This window comes from Gigantopelta aegis, chromosome 6 (assembly GCF_016097555.1).
Source record: "Gigantopelta aegis isolate Gae_Host chromosome 6, Gae_host_genome, whole genome shotgun sequence".
NCBI classification, from domain to species: Eukaryota; Metazoa; Mollusca; class Gastropoda; order Neomphalida; family Peltospiridae; genus Gigantopelta; species Gigantopelta aegis.
In genome coordinates, this window is record NC_054704.1 from 60,663,889 (window position 1) to 60,688,523 (window position 24,635).

At 34.4% G+C, this 24,635-nt stretch overlaps 1 protein-coding gene across 1 annotated transcript; it reads right to left on the bottom strand.

Moving 5' to 3' along the window:
* Window positions 1-191: 191 nt before the first annotated feature.
* LOC121376213 (ankyrin repeat domain-containing protein 29-like) lies at window positions 192-22,746 on the bottom strand. The gene is made up of 9 exons (XM_041504029.1): window positions 22,615-22,746; window positions 19,538-19,648; window positions 12,265-12,363; window positions 9,964-10,062; window positions 6,644-6,841; window positions 3,336-3,434; window positions 2,926-3,021; window positions 1,765-1,863; window positions 192-761 (listed from the first exon to the last, which is right to left on the bottom strand). Exons 1-9 carry the CDS (start codon window positions 22,624-22,626, stop codon window positions 627-629), a joined length of 948 nt encoding a protein of 315 aa, XP_041359963.1. The 5' UTR covers window positions 22,627-22,746; the 3' UTR covers window positions 192-626.
* Window positions 22,747-24,635: the final 1,889 nt, after the last annotated feature.

The following is a 24,635-nucleotide window of genomic DNA, read 5'->3' on the forward strand; positions in this document are numbered from 1 at the left end:
AAACGCCATGCTAATTATATATATCGATAGATATATTTTTTTACATTTATATATATCCAACTGCATGTGACATGTGTTAACTGTAATAGTTCCGGTATGAAGTACCGCATTATGCTAGACTGTCTCCCATGCCACTTTGTAGTTGGATGGCTGTTACAAAGTGAAAGTCGGTACTCTATCGGTTAATCGACTAACCCGGTTAATTGCACAAAATCGAGCAGCACCGAGGGTATGCAAATAAGCGGGTTTGACTGTATATATATATATATATATATATATATATATTTTCCAATATATTATAATTATTATTCAGAGACATTGCTAATCTTGAGGTTGTTAATCGGTCAATACTTTGATTGTAAGTAATTTTTAATATTACTTTTGTGGATTCACACAACTTGATAATGAAATTTATGCACCTTCAAATTTGAGAAATCTTTTTAAAACATAATAAAATCTTTTTAAAAAGATTCAAACGAAAATAATAGAGTATAGCTATTAAAAACCAATCAACATAAATAAGTGGGCAACCTGGACTACTAACATTGTGGTTGCATATCTGCACCTGTAAAATTATACATCTATACCCAGTAATGTATTCCACATTCCATGGAACAGGTTTTGCACTATGATCCCACTGAGAGGGTAACTTCGGTTTTCATTTGACAATTTGTTTCCACTGAAGGTCTAAAGTTCTCTATCAACTTGGCAATAAAATCATAGCCTGCCTCTATGGCCAACTCAGCTGCTGTCTGTCCCTCCTGAAAAAGAAACACTTTGGTATACCATGCAGAAAATCAGTCATGAATGCTTAACTCAGTGCAACATTTAAAACTGCAGTCTCAAGTTTCTTTTTATTATTTAACTATTTAGAACAGATCATCCACATTCATTTACTGTCATGTGCCGTTCTTTCAAATCATTTGGTTATACTTGCCATCTATTTCACACAATTTGTTTTTTAATTTTCCATTTTAACAATGAGAAACAGGGTGCTAAAGTTTGTTTCAGTTTAATGACCTCACTAGAGAACTGTTTATTGATGTCAAACATTTAATAATTCTAACAGTCTTAGAGGAAACCCGCTACATGTTTCCATTAGCAGTAAGGGATCTTTAATATGAACTTACCCATAGACAGGACAGCACATACCAAAACTTTTCATATACCAGTCATGGGACACTAGTTGGGAAGGGAGACCCCAATTAGAGAATGTGTCCATCAAGGAATAACACTGTGTACTGAATGTAAAGTACAGTATATGGAATATGATGTATAAATGTATGCATAATGTTAAATAAAGTGGGTGTGGAAGTTTATGGTTAATGGCATTCTTTTTTAGCTGCCAGGTCATGACAGTCTGCAGCTGTTTGAATTCTTTATTTTTGAAAAACCAGTCTTGCTTTTTAGCAGCAATTCACTTTGTTGAAGTTCAGTATATTTATAAACATCAGTCTATCAGGCTCTTGCATACTTAGTGTGTCTTTCTCTCAATTTGGACTGAATACTGCTGATTTTAAACTTTTAATTTTACAAACAATGCAAGAAACAAAGGTTTGATGTCATTTGTTTATGAAAATGGAACATTATTTAACATTTAAAAAAAAAGAAGAAAAAAAAAAAGAAGGTTGTTACAAAGTACCATTTTCATTTTGTCAGTTTTGCACCTTACCTATTCCGGTACTTTTTACTCTACTGATGTGATAACACTTTTTAGAGGATATCTTAATATTGTAAGATTTTAAAAAGTAGTGATTTATTAACCTTGTTTCTCAGTGAAGCGTCAACACCTCTTGAGAGTAACAACCTGATCAATTTGCTGTGCCCAAACAAAGCAGCAGCATGTAGAGGGGTTTCCCCATTCTGAAATGAAATAAAATCAAACATCAGTTCATCAACCGTACACCTAATATGGCAAAGTTATGAAAAGATAAACTAATCAACTTAGAGTCTTTTCAACACCACAATCCAGCTTCCTTTACAGTTAGCAATCTAATTAAAATTAGCTCCACTATTACATGTGGATCTAACAGCAGCCAGTTGGAGCTCATGTCCACCAATAAAAAACTTTACTTGCAGAATCATGCCAGTGATTTGAAAATAATTTTAAAACATTCCGAATTATCCTGAGGGTATACGACATGTTTCCTGTGAATTACGAATGCCTTATTTAGACCAGTAGAACTAATTTTAATCAGATTGCTAACAACAATGCGTAGTCCCCAATGTCCAGGTAACATTTTGTCTGTAAATAATAATTTAAATATTGACCAATCACACTTGGCCTTTTATAACGTTATTTGAGAGCATACAAATTCTAAAAATATCAGCCAAGTCTATTTTAGTGGCCGCAGTACAGCGAACCATATCAATACGTACGGGATGGGTTATCAGTCTTCACTTTTACATTACAAATTATTTATTTTATAAAAAATAAAACATGTTTTAAGGCATTCGTAATTCACACGAAACATGTCGTATACCCTCAGGATAATTCGGAATGTTTTCAAATTATTTTTAAATCACTGGCATGATTCTGCAAGTAAGGTTTTGATTGGTGGACATGAGCTCCAACTGGCTGCTGTTAGATCCACATGTAATAGTGGAGCTAATTTTAATTAGATCGTACAGTTATGTAATGATAATTTTTTCTTCAGTAGTTAAAAAAAGTACACACTAACTTATACAAAATATGAAGTCATTGCTGGAAGGATTCAAAAGTGATAAGCCATTTTAAAGCAAACATTTCACAGAATTAAATGTTCTGCCTACCAATGATAATATCAGGTGTTTGCAAAAGGTGAGCCTATCCTGGCCCATTGGTGGCACCCATCATTAACACAGCTTACGGCTGTCCAAGTCTATTTGCATGAACATTTTGTATAAGAGTTTCACCAAACAGATGAAAAAGAGATTTGAATATACCTGTAAAAGTGTAATACATGCATTATGGTTAAGAAGTTCTTCTGCGACATCAAGGTGACCTTTGTGGCAAGCTTTAAACAATGGAGTTGCTCCATCCTAAAAAATAAAACAAATACAACTGCGTATACAACAGCATTGCAACCAGTGTAAACATAGGAATTACAATCCCATCAGCTTCCATTTTTTTCATACACAAACATGTTTCAAGTGAATAAACTTATAAACTTGTACCCACTCAACATGGTTTTTGTCAAAAATTTATCCAGTAGTCCAAAGGTTAAAAAGTCCAGGAATTTGAAGGTCTTTAAATTCTTGGACTTTATAGGATTGTATAAATCCTGTTATTCTCAAATGTGAATGCATGAATCTTTGACACCAGGTAATCAGTGTAAGTGTCACAAAATACTCACTTCTCTGACAGCATCAACCTCAGCCCCCGCCTCCAACAAGGCCTTCACAACCTGGGAGTGTCCCATCTGAGCAGCTATCCAAAGTGGAGTGGCTTTGTCCTGCAACACACAATCGTAGCTAATTACAAACACACTGGTACATTTCTATACAACAGCTCTGGATTCAAGAAGAAACAGTATCGAGGATTTATCCATGTTTCTGGCAGGACCCATGGCTGATGGGATTGGGAAAATCAGCACGATTTAATCATAATTGGCATGTTGTTTAGGCCACTGAATGATGCAGTGAACACTATTGCTAAATTAATTTATCAGAACAAACATAATTACAACAATATTTACACATCAAATTGGGAATTTTCACTGCCACTTGCTTTTGGGAAGGGGCCTGTGTTCGGTACTGCAGAATGCCTGGATAAATCCATGTGTATACACAGATTTTGAGCTCGGTCATAAAACAAGTACATCTATATGACAGCAAATTCAGTCAATTTTTACACTCAAAATTATTTACAATTATTATGAATGGAATATGAATACTATTCACTACAGTAGAGGCACAAAAATGTAGCATATCTTTTGCAGATCAAATATAATAATTGAAAACAAATTCTAACGGGGGATTAAAAATTGTAACAATTAAATGATTTGGCCTTGTTGATTAGGGTCTCCACAAGTACTCGAGTACTCAGACACAAGCCAAGTCTAGTAAGACTGGAGTCCATCCGCAGGACTCGAGTACCCATACAAGGAAAACAACTCTCATTTAATAATATTGTTTATATCAGTTTGCCACATGCTTGCAGCCGGTTACATTAAAGGGCTATGAGACATGAAGGGAAAACAAAAGTCAAATGTGTGGAATGCAATACAATGGCATCCATGTTCAGCGCTGGAATTAAGATGCATGATGCTATTTTACTTTATTCCTTAGTCTCAATATCATCTAGTGTAACTGTCGGGTACTCGGGTACTTGGGTCCTGGTCGAGTTTGACCTTCGAGTACTAAGAGTCCTACATTTTGGACATATGGAGGCCCTATTATTGATCTGGCACATGTGAGGTCATGAGACAAGCACCGAATGTAAATTAATCTTCCTTCATTTTAAGTCGATTTCTACGCATCATGTGGACCCGATATCGGTAATTTTAAGGAATAAACAAAAACGACTTAATTAATGGTTTTAGGGGTTTGTAAAGTTTTGTATTTAGATACTTACTTGTCTAAACTTTACTGTTGATGAAAATGTTCTAGAACTGTAAAACCTCACAAATGAATGACATGCAGATGACAACAAATTAGATGTTGACTGCGCGAACTGTTTACAAGAAAACAAACTGAACAGAGTTGGAAGCATAACACAGTTAGGCCAACAAAAAAAATAGGTGTGTTTCCGATTGCATCCCCCAAAAGTTAGGGTAGGTAGGTAGGTTGTTTTTTTTGTTTTTAAATTGAATACTATCATAATAATAATAATAATAATAATATATTATTATTATTATATTATTATTATTATTATTATTATTATTATTTATCATCATTATCATTATTGTTATTGTTGTTGTCGTTATTGTAGTAGTAGTAGTAGTAGTAGTAGTAGTATTGGTATGCACTGTTTGTGTATTTCCTTAAATTAATGGGACATTTGTATTAATTTCGTTATTCTTAATTTAAATAATTTATGCAAACATTTGAGATGCATTAATAATAAGACCTGTTGATTTAAGTGAAGACGAGAATTAAGCTGAATTGATACGATTATATTTAATTGAAATAACCTGTACCAAGGCTATGTTCGTACATTCGGTTACTTCCGTGACCGACCAAGCTGTTCAGTGGTAGCTAATCAGGGGAAGGAACTCTATTACAAAAGCTTTTCCATAATTTCTCAATGTTTTTCGGAAGGGAATTACATGTGCAAAATGTATCGTATAATAGTACGTAAACAATGTGCAAGGAAGGAAATACCCTTGATTGGTGATGTTGTCCTCTTTTATTTTTACTTCTTTTTTCTTTTCTTTTTTCTTCTTTTTTTTCAGTTTAAGAGAGAAAAAAAATTAGGGTCGGGGGGGGGGGGGGGTGTGTGTAAAACTAGGGACGGTCGGTCAACCGGAGACACACCTATTTTTTTTTTTTGGCCTTAGGGACGTTGATGATATATTTATTGATTTGTTCATATTATGCGATGACCAGTGTCAGGATAACATTTATCAAACAAATGTCAGTGAAAAAAACCCAAATTATGTGAGGTAACAGGTTTTTATGGGTGGGGGGGGGGGGGGGGGGGTGTGTTAAAACGCACTAGCCCATCAGGTTACTGGGTTTGCATTTGTCACTGGCCCTGCATTGGAATAGTGGATTTGTCAAACTGTAAATGTGCATATATATATATATATATATATATAAAAAAAAAAAAAAAAATATTATTATTGGGTAGAATTTACACTATTCTGCAAATGAATAATTTGTAGTTTTAAACACATATATTCATATTAAATCACGATAACAAATATTCCATAGAACCCAGAAGTAAACAACAGCGAAGAGTGGAATTAGTGTTTTACAAATCAAAACTTTATTATTAAATGCGGGGGTTTTCATGGCAAACACAAGTATTATCAGTCAAATATGTACACATTTAAGTTTTGGCATGGTGGATATTTGATAGAAAGTTGTGAGAATGGCAGGGAGTAGCCTACATGGTGGGAGTAACCCACAATTTGACAGCGAGTACATGAGCTACTGTATTTATTTTTCCTCCACTAAACTCTTTTTTTTGTTACTACACTGCAGCATTCTCTAGATTTTTATTATTTATTATTTTTGTAGCCATTCTACTCTTCAGTCAAATACATGCTCATAATTAGGCCAGGAATAGTACAGTGGATATATCAATCAGTGTGTTTAAAAAATACAAATTTTAAAGCCGGAATTGTATAAAGTACACAAACACTACCTATCGGAAACTCAGTGATTGTTTCCTATTAAAATGTTTTGGATGATACCACAGCAAGGTGTGATATAATTTCCATTTATATACCATAATTAGAGAAATAAGGCCCCCTAAATCTGTGAATGTATGCCTTTAAGTGATTTTCCTAAATATCCCAAAACAATGCAGTTCTATGTATTAGTTTTTTAGATATCCTAAAGCAATGCATTTCTATGAAGAAACAATTATAAGTTTTAGTTTTAAAAAATAAAATGTATTTACATGTGTTACATGTATGTATGTCGTTCTAATCTCATTTTCAACCATAGATCACCTTCCCATATATGTACTATATAAAACATTTTTTTAGCAAACCTTTCTTGTTATACTGAAATCTGCTCCTTTCGACAGTAAATAGTTGAGCAACTTGAGATGTCCATTCTGTGCTGCAATAAACAGTGGTGTTGCACCATCTATCATTTGGGCATGAATGTCTGCTCCCCGGGCTAATAACTCATCAACAACATCAATATGGTTACACTGACAGGCAACAAACAGGGGAGTACCTCCATCCTGAAAAATAAATATCTTACCATAAGCACATGTCCTAAACAAACTAGAATGGCTCACATGTTATATACTGGGCAATATGAAGATAAATTAATCCAATTAAGTGCTAGATCTCAACAAACAGGTCAACATTTTGTCCTTCAATAAACCCTCTCTCTGTTAAGCATTACTTAATCACTATAGGGTTACACACCAAATTTATTGTATGCAGGTATGCACTTTAAAGACTATTATTTGGAAATGAAAGGAACAGCCCTTTAACCTTCTGACTACTGCAGGTGAGACATGTCTCCCAACGTTTTGCACACGACACTAACTGGAAATAATAATAGGACAGGAAATACACTAATTGAGAGTATGGCAGCTTTAATAGTGGAAAATATTTAGTTGAACAAGTGGTTTCCGTCAAGTATTTTCACTTGACAACAATGGCGGAACATCAGTCATCTTTAGGAATTGATAGCTGATTTGATAATAAATTTGACCGTTTAAACCCCACAAAAATAATATTTACCGATTCAGATAATTTTAAGTGAAAATATGTGAGTAAGAGTTATAAATTTGTACCCCCTCAATGTGTTTTTTGTCAAAAATTAATCCAGTACCAGTAGTCAGAAGGATAATGACACCTGAGCACATTTTAAAAACAAGAATTCAGCGGAATTAAAGCGACATACCCTAGTTTTTAAAAATGCACTTTTGTCTAAGAAGTAATGGTTAATGAGACAAGTTCTAGTTATTTTTGACGGTATTTCCCTGTTTAAATTTCAGACTTTAGCTTCTCTCTGTTATAACCATATCCAAATGTGTGTTGAAGGTTTGTAGATTAACTAAACTTAGTGTCCATTTTCATGGGCTGAAACTAGGGTCGGCGCCTTTAAATGTCTTGCCTACTATGAACTTATTCCATGTTGCCAATATTTACATCTCAATGCATATTAAACAAAATAATAATAATAAAATAAACTTAAAAAATAAATATTTTAATTTGATAAATTTTTATTATTATTTTTTTTTAAATATGCACCGATATGATTGTTAATAAATGCACAAGTTTCATTGGTGTAGGTCTTATAATTTGTGAAATATGGATCTAAACGTAAAAATTAACACTGAACTAAACATTAAACTTACTTTAATAAAAATAAAAATTTTAAAAATAAAAGCAACATTTTACATTCATTGAGATAAACATTCATAGATGCAACTATAAAGCAAGTTTCATTTATCTCGGACTTATAGTTGTGAGAAATAGAGCTAAACGTAAAAACTCAATGCTGGAACTAAATATAAAAGTTGATGCAGTCACCGCCTGGTAAACACAACTCCTCCTTTGTAAATAAGCCTCACCCAATTTGGGTTTTTAGTTTTATGTTTCAGACTAGCATTATGAAAGGTAAAATGTGATTTGTTATTTGGATATAGATTCAACTCAATACTGTCAGACCCACTTGTAGACCATTTGAGCAGATTTCTATAAGACTGAGTAAAATAACACTTGGCAAGTTTGTTGAATGTGCATTAATGAAACTGCACTTCATAAATCACATCAATACCTATACATGTGTATATCATATCACTCAATTAGTCTTTTCAATGCATGTCAAATAGCACTTGATTATTAAGGTCAACTACCTCAAACAGCTTAAAGGAATGCTCGCTTTTGGACTGGTAGGCATATTCAACGATATATAATGCACCTTACTGCTTAATATCAACAAGTATATTATTATATTTAATTAATAAAACGGTTAAATGTGACGGCAATTATATATAATGGGCGCAGCCATTTTGTATCATTCCACTGAATACACCCTCTGGCTAGTGGTTACGTAATATTTAATGCGTTATGTCAGGAATTAGTCTTATAACTGAAGAAAAAATTGTACCTGATTTTTGTGCTATGTTCTGTAATAATATCCATCCCAGTAAGCCAGCAATAAGTATATATTATTTTACAATACAAAATAAACCACCATTTTCAAAGTGTCGAAATAACCAACATGTTTTGTCCATGCAATAACCTACATACTGAAATGATAAACAGTGTTTTCTTAGTTAATTGGTCTATACCGGAACTTTTAGTGTCCTCCACCTGTGATTCTAGATTGGCACGTGTATATTTGATAGATAGATAAGCCATTAATTACCGCCATCTAGACACAAAATTATGTACAGGCGGTATTTTTTTCACAGGGTATTGGGGTATATCTGCCACCCCTAAAATGGCAATGGACATTATCAGCCATCATGCTTTATTACTGTAAATCATTCTGTAAAACTCTTGATTAAGTAGACTTTCCCATCTAAAATCACAGAACTGACCAATTACGTAGTTCCAAGAAAAAGAACGTTATCACTTGGGTATCATGAGTGGTCGTTTTTGCTCCATCGTAGCCTACCAATAGGCCTAATAGTATGCATTTTTACTTTGGATTTTTTAAGAAGAAAACTACTATAACCCCATTTCATTCTATCAATGGAAATTGAAATATATTTAGTTATATAGTTTATTATATTATCAAGTCATTTATGTTGTTTTCCCATGAAGTGGTGATAGCGGGTTTCTTCTTTCAATATATGTGTGGTCTTTAACCATATGTCTGACACCATATAACCATAAATAAAATATGTTGAGTGCTTAGTTAAATAAAACATTTCCTTCCTTTCTTATGTTGTTAATATTACAAGTCAGGTTGATCAAAGCGAAGTGCCTTGTCATAAATGACTGCGTTTGTTTACACTGTGCATGCAGGAGTTTGTTTACACTGTGCATGCAGGAGTTTGTAAGAGCTGACGTCACTTCGCCCCAAGCTAGAATACTGGATGCAATGAAAACAAAAGAAAATGGCTGCTCCTAGTTAGCAGGAATAATCATGGGTTTTTTATTAACTCTAAAATTACACAGAAGAAAACCTATACGGAGACCAGGAATCCCTCCATGTCACAGAGATTCATCCTGGTAGCAAACATCTTCCTGTGATATCATTACAAGAAGGAACAAAAAGAAGAAGAAGAGATTCGTTTTTCATTTTTTAAAGTGTCAGTATGTGTTTATGGTCTGGGTATGCATCTTTTCAACACATAAGGCTCATGTTTGAGTTTACTTCCCCTTTAATACTTACAAAACTAGGAAGATCAATCTCTGCTCCATACTCAATAAGAACTTTAACAATATCCAAAAATCCACCCTGACTAGCAAAGAACAGTGCACAGGTACCGGTCTGAAAAACAGAGAGGAAGTAAAGTTAACCTATATTCTACTGTGGTGGAGTAGTTAGTGTGTAATTAAGAGTTTATAACAAGTATCATTGTGTTTACCAGTCTGCGTGCTGTGGTGGAGTAGTTAGTGTGTGTAATTATAGTTTATAACAAGTATCAATGTGTTTACCAGTCTGTGTGCTGTGGTGCAGTAGTGAATATTGTGTATTAGAGTTTATAACAAGTATCAATGTGTTTACCAGTCTGTGTGCTGTGGTGCAGTAGTGAATATTGTGTATTAGAGTTTATAACAAGTATCAATGTGTTTACCCGTCTGTGTGCTGTGGTGCAGTAGTGAATATTGTGTATTAGAGTTTATAACAAGTATCATTGTGTTTACCAGTCTGCGTGCTGTGGTGGAGTAGTTAGTGTGTGTAATTATAGTTTATAACAAGTATCAATGTGTTTACCAGTCTGCGTGTTGTGGTGGAGTAGTTAGTGTGTAATTAGAGTTTACAACAAGTATCAATGTGTTTACCAGTCTGCGTGCTGTGGTGGAGTAGTTAGTGTGTGTAATTATAGTTTATAACAAGTATCAATGTGTTTACCAGTCTGTGTGCTGTGGTGCAGTAGTGAATATTGTGTATTAGAGTTTATAACAAGTATCAGTGTGTTTACCAGTCTGCGTGTTGTGGTGGAGTAGTTAGTGTGTAATTAGAGTTTATAACAAGTATCAGTGTGTTTACCAGTCTGCGTGTTGTGGTGGAGTAGTTAGTGTGTAATTAGAGTTTACAACAAGTATCAATGTGTTTACCAGTCTGCGTGCTGTGGTGGAGTAGTGAATATTGTGTACTTAGAGTTTACAACAAGTATCAGTGTGTTTACCAGTCTGCGTGCAGTGGTGGAGTAGTGAGTGTGTAATGAGAGTTAATAACTAGGGCTGTCATGTTAACCATAACTAAATTACTAGAAATAATACAGTAGGCCTATACATTAATTGTTTCTTAAATATGTTAACCATATTTCAATTTTACAAAAATCGTGTACGGTTGAATGGTGAAGTATATTAAATTTCAACTTGAAATGTTTGTCAACAAGCTTCCTTCCTTTCTTTTCTTTCTTCCTTTTTGTTTTAAATTTGTTTAGTGTTTGAACTACATGTGTGCTGATTTTATCGCCAATTAAACTGAATACATCAAAGTTCAGCATAAAATTGTCAATTGCGAGTCACAAATATTACTGAATGTGATACTATAACTATCTGAATGCGACAACACTTTGGAGTATTGCCTGGGTAACAATGTAACTGCGGCTATATCAAAAGCATATTTTACAGGAGACAATATTTCAACATTTTAGGTAACCGCAAGTCAGTTCATATGAGTTTTACTTGGGTAACTGATTGTTTGGTTGTGTGAATATAGTTCCCGTAACCGATCAGTTAGGCCTACCTAATTCTAAAACACTTGAACTATGGTTCTGCGCTACATTGGCGGTTAAAAAATATAAACTGATTTTCACTTTCAATACTGATATATGGTACTTTTAGTTTTAGAATGTAATTGTTCACCACATAACTGATTGGCAGTTCTCGTGATTTTAAAGCAGCCCTGTTTTACAATGTGACATAGATACTTGAAAAATCATTAATGATGTAGGATATCACTTTTATCCTGTGGAGGCAAAAATCAAGAATTTCTAACAGTCAGAACAGGATAAAACCGATATGCTACATTCTCAACTGGTTGTGACCTTTATCCTGTAATGAATCTAAAAATGAGGGAAAATAATATTTTATTATTTGTTTAACACTATACAAACTGATAGGATAAAATATAATGAACTACACAATACTGGTTGTCACTGTATTTGTGAACCGTAATAATCATCTAGTTATGATACCATATACCTAAAGAATTTTATGTGTTAAAACAACAATATTACAAAAATAAAAATCAAAGCTACCTTTTAAAAAACAATAATAGAAATTAAAAATATATATAATGGAATTATTTTAAAACAAAAATTACTAGATACTTTTTTTTTATAAAACAACTATATAAAACTGAGAAAAAATATTAATGACCTGTCATATGTAACATCATATATAACACGTGTTATTTTTGTTTAAACATTTACAAGTTTAATAAATGTTTAGTAGACCTAAACGAAATGATACCGTTTAACGTGACAGACCTATTTACAAGAAGTATTGATGTATTTACCAGTCTGCGTGCTGATGGGTCTGCTCCTTGTTTCAGTAGTTCCTTCACACACTCTAAGTGATTGTTAGCTGCTGACAGGATGAGCGGAGTAGTTCCCTCCTGCAATTAGACTACATACATAACAAGAAAAAGATGCTTCCTCACTAGGTTTGCAAGACTTGTATCTTAATCTTCATGTGTTCTTGGTCACTGACATTAATACTTTTATTAAAAACACAAAATTTAACATATAAGAATCAAATACCAATGTACAGTTTATCAAAAATTAAATTGTGTCCTTTATCTGTTAGTTCCATTTCCAAGCAGCTCATGGAAATATAACTGGAATATGCTAATAAAGAACCACACTTTAATTAAATTTAGTAAAGATTTTAAAATTAGTTTTATCAGGGTGCATACCTGTAATAACAATCACATGTTTATTTACCTTCATGAAAAGTGAACAAGGATACACATCATATTGGATCCAAGTATCTTGAAATTTATACCCTCTCATTTTAACTAGGTTTACAAAAACATTAATTTTGAATAGTCATCCAAGTATTTCAACATTTGCAACTGATCTTTGATAACAAAATAAGCATGCATAATGGATGTATAGTTAACAAAAATTAATTATGAGAATCGGATGAAAACACTTCGTAACTGATTATCAGTTTGCACCAACCAATCAATGATTTATTAATAATCTTTATGGCAATACTATGGAGGTGAAGTCTTATAAAAACGTTTTAAATAATAACTAAACATAAAAGTTAATAAATTTCTAATACACTTGTTGTTTCATTTCCTCAAGAAAATATGTTAGTTGAATTTCGGTATGGACCTGTTTCGGTGGATGTGTCAATTAAGAGCAACAGTATGTACATTTGGAGATTTCTGACATCGTTGACTTTTGCATGGAAAGTAAGAAATGTAAAAAACTTGGGAGTGTTTTCTCTTTTAGAATACTTAACCTGACCTCAAACAATGATATATTCCCCTAGGATATTAGTCTGGTCCGAACATCCCAACAGCCAATGGGATGGCCAAAATCTTCCAATGAGTCCTCTGTTTCCTGTTCCGGTCACGTGACTGTAACTTCCTTCTTTCCCCTGAGCGCATCAAACAGAGAAATGGAAGCAGGGAGGCTGAATGGGTATAAACCTTGAGGTTAAGTTAAGTATACTTAAAAGAAACACTCCAAGTTTTCTCCATATCTTTTCTACTTAACCTGACCTCAAACAATGGCAGCATTCAACAGTAAGTGGTGGGTTCCATGCCCCGAGGATGCCTTCATCTTCTCCCCATAGACCGGAAGTGGAAGATTAAGCCATGGTTAGCCCAACTCCACTAAGGATACAAATGATGTTAGTAACAATAAAAGTTATGGTTGCCTCCGTCAGAAGAACGAATGAAACAGCCCCAGGTTATCAGGACAAGGATCTGCTTATCCATTTTGGGGAACAGTTCTGACCGGGTGGGTAACTGTCACCACCATGGATGCACGAAAAACAAACCATGCAAATTATGTTAGTATCAACAAATGTTACGGTTGCATCCATCAGAACATTGAACTAAACAGCCCCAGGTTATCTGTTAGTCCAATAATGTGGTTACATGTTGCCAATGTGTAGTGCAAAAAGGCTAAAGTTAACTTGACAAAAGTCCTGTCACTGAACAAGTACGAAATGTACTACGGTGCAAACAAACACTTGTTAAAGACGGGCCCTCACCTGTCGGTTCTGTGACAGAACTTCAATGATGACTAGGACGACCCATGTTCACCAGACGGATGCTGTGACCTGTACTCAGGTGGTGAAACCCATTCACATCTTTGGTAGGTACATCCCTGAGGCAGTAGTTAGCAAAGACTGAATCAGTGGCTCAAAAATACCCAATTAGAATGTTACTAATTGGTGTATTGCAGTGCAGAGACATCATTGCGGCAAGTGCTCATAACTCATGACAGTTAGATGATGACAAACATTCATCTTCATAAGAATGCAGAATCGTGGACCGGATCCATGTGGACACTGTTCTTTTTTATGTAATATTCCAAGAAAACATTAACCTCAGAGTGAAAATCCAAAACATACTTTCTGATTGTTGTTTAGGCCCCAGATAACTAAACCATACTGCATAATTCACATATGTAACCTGTTACCCACTATTTCAGTTACTTAACATTATCTTGACTGAAATTGGAGGTTCAAATAAAACAAATTGCTAACATGGATGACTGTTTTTCACGTTAGGGATTAGAACGATGCATGGATATTTACATAGACTGTGAGCATAGCAATATGGAGCTGATTTAAACATATTTACTGCCTGGTTTGTGCATAGTGTGTGTTTGTTCGTGCATGTGCGTGGTTTGTGTATAGTGTTTTTTTTTAAATGTTCATACTTATGTTACAATATGTGTATTCCTTAACTTGTTAATGTTTTCATGAGATGAATGAAGGAATATGTATATAGGTGTATGTGTATATGTATACACAAATAAAAGTATATACTCTGTATATAATTATATGGATCAAAATACAGCAGAGACTGCTTTTTTCTTCTGTGTGTGTGTGTGTGTGTGTGCACGCGTGCATTATCATTTAACTTTAAGATGACCATGAAAACAGCCACCAAGAGTAAGTAGTAGTCATATCTTACATTCTATTTTTACCCTAAACAATAATTTACACAACAAATACAGGGTTTTAATATGCATGGAAGTCATTTCTCACATTCACTTTCTAATACAGATAATTTTATCAAGATAGCAACAGCAAAAAACACATGAAGTGTTTGCATGACATTTGCTAGCCTGTGCCCTTTCAGGATGTGATACTATCAGGGATCAAAGTTTGGATTTTGTAAAGGCGCACTGTGCTCCTAAAATTTTAATTTTAGCAGCACAGTAATTATTTTAAGTGCACAAGAGAATATATTTATGGATGCAATGCACTGCATGAACGATTAGCATAAAACAGGTCATCTTAACCATCACGAGCTTGATTTGTTTGTTAATTATGTAAGTACAATAAACAGAAGCCAGTGTGTCAGAATTTTTAAATATTTGACAGCCAATAGCCTATGAATAATTAACCAATGTGCTTTAGTGGGGACGAAAAAAAAAAAAACTTTTTTTTTTAACTTTTATTTTCATGAACATAATAATTAGACCATAACAAATGTGCTTTAGTGATGTCAAAAACTTGTGGGTTTTTTACTTTAATGAACATTTAATTAGACCATACTTAGACGTAGATCATGTTGAGCCAACATGTGAAAATGGAGAAATGTAGTAACTGCAACTCTGACAATAAGATTGCACCTTTAATTTAACAATGTGAGATGACAAATTTGTTTCATATAATGATCAAAAACATTTCTTAATAAATTATCTTTAAAAAAAAATGGGGGGGGGGGAGGGGAACCCGTTATATATTGTATGTGCGCACGTATGTTTATTTATAAATGTTTGCACTTTTCTAAATTATAGTGACAAATATATACTTATATATGATAACATAAAAAACATTTGGAGCCAATTTGATCAAATCAATTAAAAACAACTTTTCAACCACTTTCACAAATGTATGTGAAAACTGTATTCCATGATTTCATTTGAGTCAACAATGCATGTTGCAATCCGATAATTATATTTCAGTACTAGTCCAGACAACATGTCACATGATGCTGTAATTATAAATATTGACCAATCAGAATGAGGGTCAGCCTGAACTTTAGCAGCTGAACTTACAAATCTACAGACAAGTGGTTGTGCATAAAAATGGTGACTGCAGTCAAATTACCATTTTGAGTCAACAATGTTGATGTCATATCAACAAAAAACTTCAAAATTTACTGCTTGAAAAGGTGCTAACTTTTCTTTTGTTTTCTGCCATTATGCAACGTGCCATTATGCAACGTGCATGTGTTTTGGTAGCTTGATGTATTGACAACATCACCGATTTCAAGCATTTTGTCATGCCGAGAAATATAAGTTTAAGCACATGCCCCAGTCCAAACATGTAATTTGGACAAGACAGCGTGGCCAAACACATGTCATTTATATGTATCTGTCACATATATGACACAGTTGCAGAATCATCTCTGAATAAAATCCTGGAGTCAGGTATTGAAATGAGATCTGTCTGACAGTTTCCTTCTCCACCAGCTTTTCTACAGCTTGATGCAAAACCAGGGTGTGTTCCAAGGAGTAGTAAACTTCTGCTGGAGACAAGGTTAAAGGTGGAATGACAGACAATTGCTCCAACATTGTCATAAACTGAATCGCCTTTATGGTTGCCGATGACTGCTGGACATTCTCGTTGTCGTTGACAATTTCAGAAACCTTGCTCACAAATAACTTCAGAGCTGACCAGGGTTGTGATAATAACTCTCACTTACGGCTAGCATCCAGGTGAGAGTTCTTCAGAAGAGAAATCCAGCTCTGCTGCATGAACTCAGCTGACATGGCAGTAATGGTAGATGTCATGCATGCTAACATATTAGCAGATTTGTGAAGTAAGGCATATTCTTTAACGTCCTTGACTTGCGATGCAATTCCGGCCATAAACACATCCAGATACGACAATACGTAGAGAAGATGTCGCATCATAGAAGTCCATGATATCACAGTCTTTTCCAAGAATTCCACTGAGGTGGCATGTCTACACCAAACAATCAATGCCATCATCACTCATTGAATGGAATGTTAAACACGGAGTAGGCAGACGATGACCAGTTTAGAAATAGGATTGTGGATACTGCATCCCGAAAGGTGTTGTCAATCTTAGATGCCACTCCTAAAATCAAGGAATCTGCCGCTAGGGACTGGATAACAATGTCACCTGGGGTAGCGTGTTGCAATAATAGGAACTGGGCCCTTCCTGGAAGGTGCTGGTGGCTTGGACAATTTCTCATAGCCTTTTTGTTGGTGTCCTCCATGATGAGACTGGGAGCAGACACATCTTCCGGGAAGTCTCGTAGAAGCCTGGCACAGGCAAGGTGATCTGCTGCGGACGATGGCCGAGGTGAGGTGGACCGCCAGTGCTCCCGGTAGGACCTGTCAAAGCCATGGGAAGTCTGTATGTCTAAACTTCTAGATCTGTGCCTTTTATCTGATCGAGACACCGATGATCTAGGTGAATGGTTCCGTTCCCTGGAATGATGACCCACATGTTGTCTGGTAGTAAGTCTGGATCTGTCCTTTGATGAATGATCCGACTGCTTGTCGGAAGCCGACCCAGGAACCATCACAGGAGTCTTACTTGAAGCCGTCCTGGAAGCCATTACCACTGCCGCTTTGGAGGCCGTGGCTGGAACTGGTAGAGAGGTAGATGCTGCAGTAGAAGTAGTCATCAGAGCTGTGGAAACTGTAGCAGGGGCCAGTACCTTGCAAGCTAACAAGGACTCAAGGTTTCCCTCATCATCATCTGAAGTAAAGTGACTAAAATCTCAGCCACAATATCAGCGATGGAAAGCTGGATTGCTCAGATTGGTCTTGTGATAGGAAACGTCTCCGACACTCGCTCAGTCTTCTTAGCATGAGCAGCATGCACCCACATCAAACAGGCACGCGTCAAACTCGTACACCTTGAAGCAAGATCACACAGTGACCGGCAACCTAGACAGAGTTCATGCAGGTCTCCACCTACCATAAACTTCTTGCACTTAAGACAAGCTCTCATAACATGTACTGTGCTATCTGATGTGGTTGGTTAGATCCGTAAAGATAAATAAACAAATGCATGTCGAAAAAATTTCTGGTAAACAATGCGGAAAATGGCGTCCGACTGCTGGCTCAAGCAAAAATTTAAAGTGTGAAAATAACACTTTTAAAAAAGTTAATTAAACCAGATAAACTAGATATAATATGGAAGAAGATATTCCACACAAAAGAATTCTCAACTGAACCAACAGAAAAACCCTGATAGCTTGTTTTGACTGGAGTAAAGAAAAAAGACGTCCAAACCAAGCCAGAGAAGAAGAAAGAAGGAAGAGTTAGTCATGTGACTGGAACATTGGAAGAATTTAGCCATCCCACATGCCAGACTAATATTCCTAGGGGAATATGCCATAGTTTGAGGTCAGGTTAAGTAGAAGAAAAAAAGTGTCACATTCACAGAAATTTTCGTATATATTAAGTTAAAATGAGCAACAATTTTTTTTTTAATTGAACTTAACCCACCAATAGACATGGCATATTTCTTAATACCTTTTTTTTCTACGATTTTCAAAATCTGTAATTTGAAAGAAAATGTCAATTTAAAAGTTATTTTTGTCAGTCCTCAGCTGTACTGCTATCTACTTTATCTCTTTACAGATATTTGCCAAAAATAATGGTCCTTATAGGTTTTAACATAATTATCTTTCTGGACGTCTGTTTATACATTTATTAAAACTCTGAATGCATCGAATATTTTTTTAACCAAACAGTTTTACCATTATAACTATTCATTTGTTAAACTTTATAACACAATAATTCCAAGAAAACAATTGATATATTTGTTTTCCAAAAATGTTGTTTGTTGACATTGGTTTTCAAGGACTCCATTTTGTAATTTGCCTTAAAATATATATTTTTAAATTTATAAATAATTAGAAGTACATGTTTTGATAAAACAGTTAAACGTTTTGTTTCGGAAAATTCTGTCTGTAAGCTATACCACTAAACATTTCACTCACTGAAACAGGTCACATAGTTCACAATATTTACAGCCGATGCATGCTTCAGTTCTTAACACAAATGCGAAAAACTTTGCTGCATAGCAACCATTTTGCTGCTCATTTGAAGTGAAGAAATACTAATAAAAAGACAGCTATTTGGATAACAACTGTTTGTTTATATATATTGATATACTTTAGATCCAAATTTGGACAATGGAATTAGATGAAAAGTGACTAATGTTGTAATGCTAACTGCAGATTTCTTCTTGCATTACCCAGTATTTTATCTTCAAAATTAAAATTCCATGACTGTTCAGGACTGGAAAGTGAAATTTCTTGAAGCCAGATTTTCTACAATAATATTTGTAACAAAAGAAAATGTATTATTTAATAATTAGTCTGTCTATTTTATTATCATACATTTCTAGGCTGCAAATTTAGCACGATTCTCTGCTTCTGTGAATCCCAAATTTTGGGTCAGAAGTATACGATTTTGAGAAGGAATTCCAAAATATCTATATCAAAATCACCAAATTAAATGCCTTACTTCCAATTACTAATACGATATTGGAAAGAGTTTTTAAATGAAATTGATTTCCAAATAAACGTTTCCCATACTAACCTTGTCTTTACAATCTACATGGACTCGGCCACTATCCAATACTTTACGAAGTTGTTCTATGTTTCCCTGAAGGGCTGCAAGATGCAGCTGTTGATCGGATGGAGTTTCCTTCTGAAATTGTCCAAATTATTACTTTCAAGTATTTAGAAACAAGAAAAACAATATTAATGTAATATGCATTTGATTATAAACAAAAACTTTGGGGAAGGGGTAAATTAAAGACAATTTACAAGTTTGTATATTTTGTATTCGATTGCATTATCAGGGTTTTAGGCTGGGGGGGTTCAGCCAAGGTTAAAACAATTTTTTTTGACAGTGCAGTATTTATATCTATACTTTCATGGAAAATGTACACAAAAGGGTCCACTAAGTTTAAATTCGACCATCATATGGCTATAGTGCAGCAGCCTGTTATTTACACAACTATATGTATATCATATATGACTCACATGAATTGGGCGAAGTGAACAAAAACTTGGCTTTGATCAGCTTGACTTCACCAAAATCAATGTCACTTTATAACAGAGACTACTTGCATTTTACACACAGCAGCGGTTGAATGGTGTTATTGAGTTGAGGAACACTTATTCATAGATAATAATTAAATGTTAAATATCTGAGAGTTCGATGCGATACACTGACTCCACACACTCATGTAACAGGTTGTTTTGTTTTGAGATATTTTATTAATCAGAAAAAAAGTCAAAAGGACTGCACAACAGATAGAGCCTATATAAGTGTTCTCCTAAACAAGATGGACATCTGACAATAATCAATATTCATAATCATAAAACATAATAACATAATGTCCAATGGCATAAAGTATTTAACATTAATTAATATTTATTAATATAGTAATAGAAGGTAGAGAATAGATAGAATAGAAATCGTACCCAAGTCATTTCGTACCATTGTGAAAAGTCATTTCGTACCCCAGTCATTTCATTCCAGTATATAGAAAATGAATCAACTTTAGCATAAAAGCAGTGGGTTTAGTTTTAAAACTTTATTTTGACAGTTTGAAAACCAGAACACGTTATTGTGCAGCATATCATTATTGATACCCATAATACCTGTCAACTGTTATTTCTATTTTACCTGACAAGAGCCGTATATGATATTTACTACTAACTGCCAACTTTGATTTTGTGTGAAATTGCTCCAGATAATTAGTAAAAAACAACAAAACAATATAATGGACCAACAAAATATTATTTATATATTAGGTCTTCTTTTCAAACTTGCTTATTTGCATCTTATTTGTTTAAGAAATAAACAATAACAACCATTAAAAAATTAACAAACCTTACTGATTGCCAAATTAGCCAATTGCTAATGTTTATACAAAGTGGCAATAATTTTTAGTCTTTTGCTGATAAAATATCCCTTAAATTAACCACAAATTTGTAATTTAATGTTATTTTGTAAAAGACATTACCAGGGTGATTGTTATAAATTGTTATACCATGGTACGCTATGACTTTCAGTTATGGTATGAAATAACCAAGGTACGAAATGACTTTTTGCAATGGTACAAAATGACCATGGTACGAAATCACCAAGGTATGAAATGACTGTTTGCAATGGTACGAAATGACCAAATTAGGTACGAAATGACTAGCAACCATCACAACAATAATGGAGTTTCACATGGGGACATCAGGTTTCTTCATCTAGTGTCAATACTGTTTACCAACATTTAAGTTTATAACTTGAGTCACTGGTAGGACTCCTTTGGCACTGTCACATATAAAGAAGATTATAAATACTTATCATAAATAGAGTTATGGTTAGGGTTAGTGAAAGTGCCAAAGGGAAGTCCTTCCGAGTCACCTCTAGCCCTCTTCTTATTGATATGTTGTAGGGGAGGGCTAGAGAGGACTGTGTGTAATACGTTGGCAATCGTCAAGGACCAAATGGTAGCCAGCTACTGTGTCTAAAATACACATTGTTTCCTAAATCTGATGCCACAAAGCTTTAGGTTGATTATACTTGAGTCCAGTCATGACATTAAACTTATATGTTGTCAATCAGTACCAACGCTACACGAAGAAACCCTATACCTCTATGCGAAACGAACCTGTGCTGTACATTCTTGTAGAGTGTGTTCCACATTAAATCTGGATAACGTATTTTCGTATTAGCATTACTGCCAAACAGTTATATTACAATACAATACAAAATGCTTTATTACCCTGCTGAATTTCAACTAATTTTGCAGGTAGAATAATGAAAAAAGGCTAGTTAAGCACATTTTCCCAGAATATCTCTATCGTTTTTACCTGAGGATTTGCTTCACACACACACATACACACACTTGCCTCCCCTTCTCCATCTCATACGCTTATGCCCCCATCCCCAAAAGATTATATCGCCAATTGTCGAAAACCATACGAAATCGAAAACCGTATTATTTTACTTCCGGGTAGTTTGTAATGTCTGCGCATATTCGATTGTTGTCACGACAACAAATTCTTGTCAAGGAAGTATGCTATAAACAGATTTCCTTAAAAATGCGGAAAAAATAAGGTAAGAATAAATTTTGTGACCGAAATGACCTGCCATAGTTTTGTGTTGCTGCCATTATGTTGATAACGTCATAGTACGGTTTTCGATAATGGTTTTAAAATGACGTTTTCTTACCACCTGGTGCAATTCTTGACAGCCTGACATGACTGAGCATGCACACCAGCCATTTCCTATTACTAAGTATTAGTCTTACGGTTTTCGATTAAACGAGGATAGTTGTTCCCACAGAGAATGCCTTTTTTCATACTATGGAATAGGCTAATACTACAAATTATTTATTTTCAAACCGATTATTGTCTAAATTGCACACAAAAATTGTATTTTTTTTTCCTATTTCCAAAACGCCTTTACTTTACTTCTTACGTTAAACCAAACTGAAAATATTTACAAAAACCATTTTTGTAGGAGGATGGGACGATATGATATTATGATATGATCGGACTTTTCAGTGTGACAATGTCAATATCATGCTACAAAATAAATTATGGCAATTTGTTAAACGGCGAATAATCAAAACCGTTACTGCATATAACAACTAAATTGTCTACCTTTAAAGACATGATACCAGAATTCTAATTGAATGCGCACACATTTCCATAGACTCTCGCCCGAAACCGACTGCTGATTGACAGACAAATATGGAACGAAACCTTTGATGGATCTTGACGGTTGGTCAGTCTAAATATAGATAATCAGGACATGTTAAATAAGTAAAAGAACCGAAAACTCATACCGGATATTCCGTATAAAACGAAAATAATGATTGTTTATATACATCCAAGCACATGTTTAAAGTACCGCTATTTGGTGTCTAACATATGGTTATTTTGACATTTGGTAGAGACACCTGAAGTTTGTTTTGTTTAACGACACCACTAGAGCACAATGATTTAATAAGAGAGAAAGAGAGCTCGATCAAAATTTAAGTCATTACTGACATTAGACCTCCACCTTTTAAAAATGTCCACATATTATAAAGATATCCTAATATTACTGAAATGTTAACAAACAAAAAAATCATTATAAATTAACATATAAAATTTAACCTTTTTTATAATGCAACAAAGATTAAAAAAATAGTTATAGGCCTATTGCTTAGGCCTAAATTGAAATCCAATAGACACGTGTAGGGCCTACACAAGTATATATCTTCAATATTAAAGGGACACACCCTAGTTACGTTTATTTGTTAACCATTACGGCGTTGTTTTTTGCTATTAAACCCCATTTTTCACAAATAAAATTGCACTTTACTTACATTTTATTATTTAGAATACACATTTCCATTCACCTGAAGTGCTTTTTGGTAATCCTGATGTTTGTAAAACCACGAAATGCATTTTTTGCTTTTTTTCACAAGACGTGTTGTCGAGAAAAAACCGTTAAGCAAGCGAGGTCCAATCTATTTTTAGAGGGGATATTTCCATTTCAATGTCACAGACGTTGGTATATCATGTGACCGTTATCATTTTGGTTCGGTTTGTTTTCTCGTGCACGGTTCGCGCAATCAACATCCGATTTGTGAGATTTTTCTTCACAGTTTGTGAACATTTTCAGTAACAATAAAGTTCAGACAAGTAAGTGTCTCAATACAAAACGTTACAAACCCTTAAAACCAATAATTTTGCTAAGTCTTACGATATCTGGAGGGGATACAACCAGGACAGAACAGTTGGAACACGTCCAGGAGAGGTGAAACGAACGCACCCCAAGTCTGTGAAATTTGTCGTGACGTAGGCATTGTTGTGCTTCGAGCGACATCTACTGGTGACATCAGAATACAAACTAAAAATTATTTCAAGCAATTGGGACATGGGGATTCCCTTGGTATTTATCGATATAAAACCTGCTTTTTTACTCCATTTGATAAAAACGTGATCTAAGTGTGTTACAGGTTTGTAGATTAACCAAATTATAATTTATTTTCGCTGGATGGAACTAGGGTGTGCGGCTTTAAGACAGAGTTTTAAATACATTGGAACTAAAGAAATAGGTGGCATTTACTGGCTTAGGACTATATGCACATGTATTTACTTTACAGATGAATACATATGTCTAAAAATCATTTCACATTTTTATTATTTTTTCACAGATAGTATAATGCTGAGTGAGTAAATCAACATGAGCTATAAAAAATATACTAGCACTGTTACCAATAAAAACAATTTCTACAGTAGATTAGGCAAATAAATTTCAAAATGTGAAAAAAAACATGAAATTTTGTGTACTGGTACAATTTGTAATACTCGTTCATATAAAAGCAGGACGCACGATCCAACCACAATCGAGGCTGCCATGTTTGTTTTCAAAATGGCCATCATTGAAAAATAAATTTATCAATATCTTAACTGGCTCTCAGGACACATAAATACTTGATGTAAGTTGCTAATCTTGTGCTTTCACACCCAAGGAAAGAAAGAAAGAAATGTTCTTTTTAACGACGCACTCAACACAGTTTATTTACGGTTATATGGCGTCAGAAATATTATGGTTAAGGACCACACAGATATTGAGAGAGGAAACCCGCTGTCGCCACTTCATGGGCTACTCTTCGATTAGTAGCAAGAGA

Coding starts and splice junctions, on each gene's coding strand:
- LOC121376213 (XM_041504029.1), bottom strand. Junction 6,842..9,963: donor AGATTGATCTTCCTAGTTTT/GTAAGTATTAAA, acceptor TTTATTTTTCAG/GATGGAGGTACTCCCCTGTT. Junction 762..1,764: donor ACGCTTCACTGAGAAACAAG/GTTAATAAATCA, acceptor TTTCTTTTTCAG/GAGGGACAGACAGCAGCTGA.